General features: G+C 37.4%; 1 protein-coding gene across 6 annotated transcripts in view; it reads right to left on the reverse strand.

The window, feature by feature from the left end:
* The window catches only part of ebf3a (EBF transcription factor 3a), a 115,128-nt gene that overhangs the window by 22,258 nt on the left and 87,870 nt on the right, over window positions 1–5,000 (reverse strand). For all 6 annotated transcript variants that reach the window (XM_085994691.1, XM_085994693.1, XM_085994690.1 and 3 more), the window contains 2 exons: window positions 4,601–4,731; window positions 3,987–4,113 (listed from right to left, as the gene is read on the reverse strand). In XM_085994691.1, coding sequence (XP_085850817.1) covers window positions 3,987–4,113; window positions 4,601–4,731 — 258 coding nt within the window. The remainder of the gene's footprint in view (window positions 1–3,986; window positions 4,114–4,600; window positions 4,732–5,000) is intronic.

Consider the following 5,000-nt stretch of genomic DNA (forward strand, 5'->3'; position numbering starts at 1 on the left):
ACTCTTTATTAAAGACGCTGAATTAAAGGAAGAGAAAATGTATATTATTCTAAAACTTTTCAAGGGCTTTTCTGAGGTTTTACATAATATAAAATGTAGTCTCCTACACCCCATGAGATTACTTATATTTTAGTCTATAATAAGCTCCTTATATGTTTTATTACGTAAAGTACTAGATATATTAATAGAAGTGACATGATTAAACCTTTTGTTATTAGAATTGCATTTGCAATCATAATAATAAAAAGCTACTATAATCTTAAATTTTCAGTCTACGCAAAAGTTGGCAAAAATAAACCATCCAATTCAAAATGTAAAAAATCAGCATTTATTGAGTGAAGCCAGAATGACCCTTTTGTCCTTTTTGATGATGAATTGCTGTCTTCTCACTGCTACATTTTGTCAGTTTTGGTGCAGCAGAGTCGATACCTTCACCTTGACGAGAAAACTTTGTGATTTATCAGATCCTCTGCCGCCCAACACTACCACAACGTGGCTGAGCAGAGCCAATCGTGACACAGAGAACAAGGTTTGGTCACAGTTGCCTGGGAAAAAAATAAAGCACCCTGTGATGATAGACAAATGTGTCTTGTTAGCAGCAGCCAAAAAGCGCTTGACTTGTACTAATAACAAAAAGGCCATGTTGGTCACCATGGGTCTAAAGACGAAGCACCCTGTCACCGCCCGGGTTTGGAAATTAGCAAATAATGTTCCTTTTCCTTGATAAATGGGTGACAGTTCCCTCTCACCAATCATTTTTTAACATTTTGATGCATGTCTACCATCTCACCAGAGGAAGGGAAAAGTTTACCAGGACTCAATTTTCAGATGATGAATGAAGCAGGTCTAAATGTACGAGTTGTGTGTGAAGGATAGTTCATTTAATGCAATTCCAGTAAATATGTGTCACTGATTAGGACAAATAGTCTACTTGTGTAATAGCAAAAAAAAAAGTATGTCTTTTTTAATGTGTTCCATTCAAACAAAAGCAACAGAGTAATATAAAGCTGTAGTCTGGCCTCAAAACCCTTTCTGTCCTCATATGTTATCATTAACAATTACCCTTTTGGGGGTGTTTTGTCTTCCCATCTTACCTGTCAATAGGGATATTTTTAGAAAAAAAACAACCACGATATGGTTCCAAAAAAATCCAATAAACAGGTTTTAAAGTATCAGCTGCAAGAGCCTTTTAAAATTGCCTGATCAGCTTTAAGGGACTTATTAGAGAGAAATTTATTGACAGGAGGACGAGCATATCTGTCCTTCTTTGATTTTTTGCAGGGCTTGCTGACAGCTGGTACCCACAACAGGCCTGATCAATGGATAACCAATACAGGTATCAGACATGGAAGAAACTGTTTTACAGTGACAAAAGATGTGACAAGACAAGGAAGGTGAAAGAAACAATGCCCCTACATGAATGTTACCTTTGAGAGTAAGACAAAAACATCGCTAGCGGGATATAAAATGTAACTCTTTATAAAACACTACTTTATTCCATTTAATGCAGCCTGTCGTGTATGTTTAGTTTTTGTAAATTCAGTAGTAATTAACCCATGATTATATTGTGTTTACTGTTTTAAAAAAATGAATTATTACAGGAGGTGTGTACCTGATGCGAAAACTATATAGATATTTTAAATAGCTCTGTTATTCCTCTTCCAGTACAAAGAATGTATTGTGACAACATGGTAAATCTTGGTTCAGCTTTAGTTACTATATTTACCCGTCTCTATGATTTGGTTTTTTACTTTGCAGAAAACATAAAAATGTACATTTGACTTTGTGTCTGTTGTTGAGAGACGGCTATAATCTGTAAATAGTACACTACTGCCAGTAACAGAATGACATTTGAATAAACACAAAGGTCCTTGAAAAACACTTCAGATATATTGCCCAGAAAACGTACTCAGTATGGGACCTTTAGAGCTGGGGGCTAATGAAAGCTTGCCAAAAAAATAAAGAGGGTAAGCTGCAGCAAGCAGGGAACTGGACAATTTAGTGACCAGAAGTGGGATTTTGGTAATATGCCAAGTTCTGCTCAAGTCGAGTTCAATCCAATTCTTTGCACAAATGCTCTATCAGAGAAAACATAAATTGTGAAAGATCACTGGAGAGTAATGATTTCATAAACCTGAAATTGAATGTAAGCCTTTGTGCTGAAATGATCATTTATATCTGAGACTAGCAAATGTATTACAAGACCTGGAACTAGTTCCAATGTATTCAGCATTCAAGCTTTTCTGTATCCGTTCAGAACATGTTTACGATTGGCTGCCAGTATCTGTGTTTAGTTACTGGTTTCAGTCTGCTGCAAACGACACGTTGACTCCTAGTAATTTGCGATAATTTCTATAATTGAGCAAAAGAAAGTTCTAAAATGAGGGGTGGGTCAACAAAACTTGTGGGTAGAAGAGGTCAGCGCTAACTTCTAACAGAACTTTATTCATGGCATGCTGTGGATCTATGCTTCAAGCAAAACAAACATTCATTTGCTCGAGTTCCTTTTGTTAAAAGACAGCATTTAAGTGAAATGCTTGCTTTCCTTTCAAAATAGAACATTTTACCACTAAAAAGGATCACTTCTCAACTTAAAACGTAATTTTACAAAATGGATTTAACCGTAATCTTGTTTCAATTACTGGTGCGACAATTATAATTCGCAGTAATAAATTAATTGTGACCAGTGCGCCAATTAATTTATTAAAAAAGAAAAAAAAATATCGTGGCAACCTTTTTGAGTTGCAGGACTTGTTGTACCTTTTTTAAAAATCCAGTGTGATTTGGGGGCAAATATTACTTTGTGCAAAAGTTTGATTATGTACTGTGGTATCAGATTACTTCAGTGCTTCCCAGGAGAGTGTAATGTTCATGTTGACAAAAAAAGCTGGAATCAATCAGAAACAGCATGGCACAATCTGTATGAAAAGAGGTGTCCAATAGTTAAGTAATTATTTGTGAATAAATAATCAGCCACTACTCAGATATTTGAATTAAAAATTACCTCCTGTTATTAGTTTGACCAATTTACTGTTGAATATGGTAAAATATATAGTTAATTTAATTTTAAACATAAGGCAATTTATATTGTATTTTACAGTCTATATGGTAATTTACTATTAAATGGCAATTACACAAAGTGTGATTGTTAATTCTGGCACTAAGTGCTAGTTGCTTGAAATTGTTAGTTCTCTCTCATTTTTGACCTTCTTACAAGAGGGGTGAGGTGTACAGGGAATAAGAAGGACTTGTGCAGAAGAACCGGACATGTCATTTGTGACTCATTCTTTTAATTCACCGTGCTAATCAACTGAACTGCTACTGTCTCCCATGGTAATTGTATCTTTATAATGACTGCAAGGGGCAGGAATAAAACTGCATAGATATAGTGGGATATGTTTGTTCTGTCCCTGATGAGAATCAGCACAATCCTCTTAGTATGTGTGACTAATGGTGTCCTCCACAAGCTATTCCCTGAGATTTGGCACTTTAATAGGGCTGTAGATAAGCTGTTAATGTCTTTAAGTTATACTTTCCACAAGCTGTATGCCCTACACTATGCTCTTGCTTCATTATCCTGCAGCCTCATTGCCCTGTGTCCCTCCTCATGCTGAGAAGGTTAAATGCTGGAGTGGCTAGTCAGACTGCAAGCTTGGTGGGACTCTGATAGAAAACAGCTGCCCTGGAGAATCAGTCCCTCCTCCCCTTGGGTTCACATCATTTTCATATTGTGAAATACAGTGGGACTTGGCTCGGCTTTCAATGGTGAAAGCAATTTTCAATGATTATCTCATTGTCCCCATCAATTTAGGAGCACTCCAAATCAGACAGAAGCTTCCAGGTCAGACAGGCTACGACCTCACCTCCCCTTTCTCCCTGCTGGCGTAGAAGTTTATATTTCCTTCTTTTTACCTTTTGAATTTCACACCGCTGCTCGCTCATTAAATCTTTTCTGGAATCCTAAGCTATTTTTTTTTCCAACTTACCAGTGTAGACAAATCGTCCGGGAGCACCTTTGCAGAACTGCTTTGACTTGTAAGACAGGGTGACTTCTACCACTCCAGGAATGTGCCGAGGTGGGGTTTGAACTCGGATGGCGTGGGGAGTTATCAGCTAGAAGAATCATACAGTAAACAGACTTAAGGCTAAGATGACAGAGATAGAAATGATGCTTGCCAGTTGAGTGTAATTATGAAAATTAATCCAAATTGGGCACACATCTGAAAATTTGCCCTCCTCTCTCACATGCAGTTCAGAGATCTGCAGCTTGACAACGTCTCTTGTAAATGATCCTTGGTTTTAGCTTGCAGGAAAAGCCACGAGGCATCATTCACTTGAAAATTGCCTCCATATGTCTCCCTAAGTTCTCTTCTAGTAATTTTCTAGTGCTAATTATTCAATTGTATTGAATGAGCTCGTATAAAACATTGCCCACTAGGTGGCGTAATTTGACATCAGCTGCGTTTAACACAATTTGTCAGATAAATTGCCCAATGTAAATACATCTCCGAGTCTCACTGAAAAAGTCTTATGATATAACAGTTTGCTCGAATAAGTCGCAACATGCTGCACATTCAATCGTCCAAATCAGAGAGCTTACCTCACTCCAAACCAGCATAGTGCCGAATACAACTTGCAAACCATCAAAGAAGTTGTCTCCTATTATGATGACTGTGGCTCCACCAGTGGTCCAACCTTCACTAGGGCTGATAGCCTTTATGCATGGAGTAGCTGTGTGTACAAAGGGAAAATAAGAGCTTGAAATCTCTCGTCCTGGTTGCAAGATCCCATCCGCAATGACAAATCATGCAAAGCAAAGTCACAAAGTGAATGATTGCTCTCTGCAGTTTAGCAAAAAAAGCACAATCATATCTCAGCATGTTCATGTAGTAAAAGCAAACCATTAACTGTTTTACACTGCAAAGGCCAAGCAGCAGTTTGCTAGCACACAAGAAAAATAGCTTGATGTAGCAAATTATATGTCAGGGCAAATATGGCTA

The sequence above is a fragment of the Somniosus microcephalus genome, chromosome 8, assembly GCF_052327205.1.
Source record: "Somniosus microcephalus isolate GS21.2 chromosome 8, FLI_Smic_1.0, whole genome shotgun sequence".
Taxonomy (NCBI): Eukaryota; Metazoa; Chordata; class Chondrichthyes; order Squaliformes; family Somniosidae; genus Somniosus; species Somniosus microcephalus.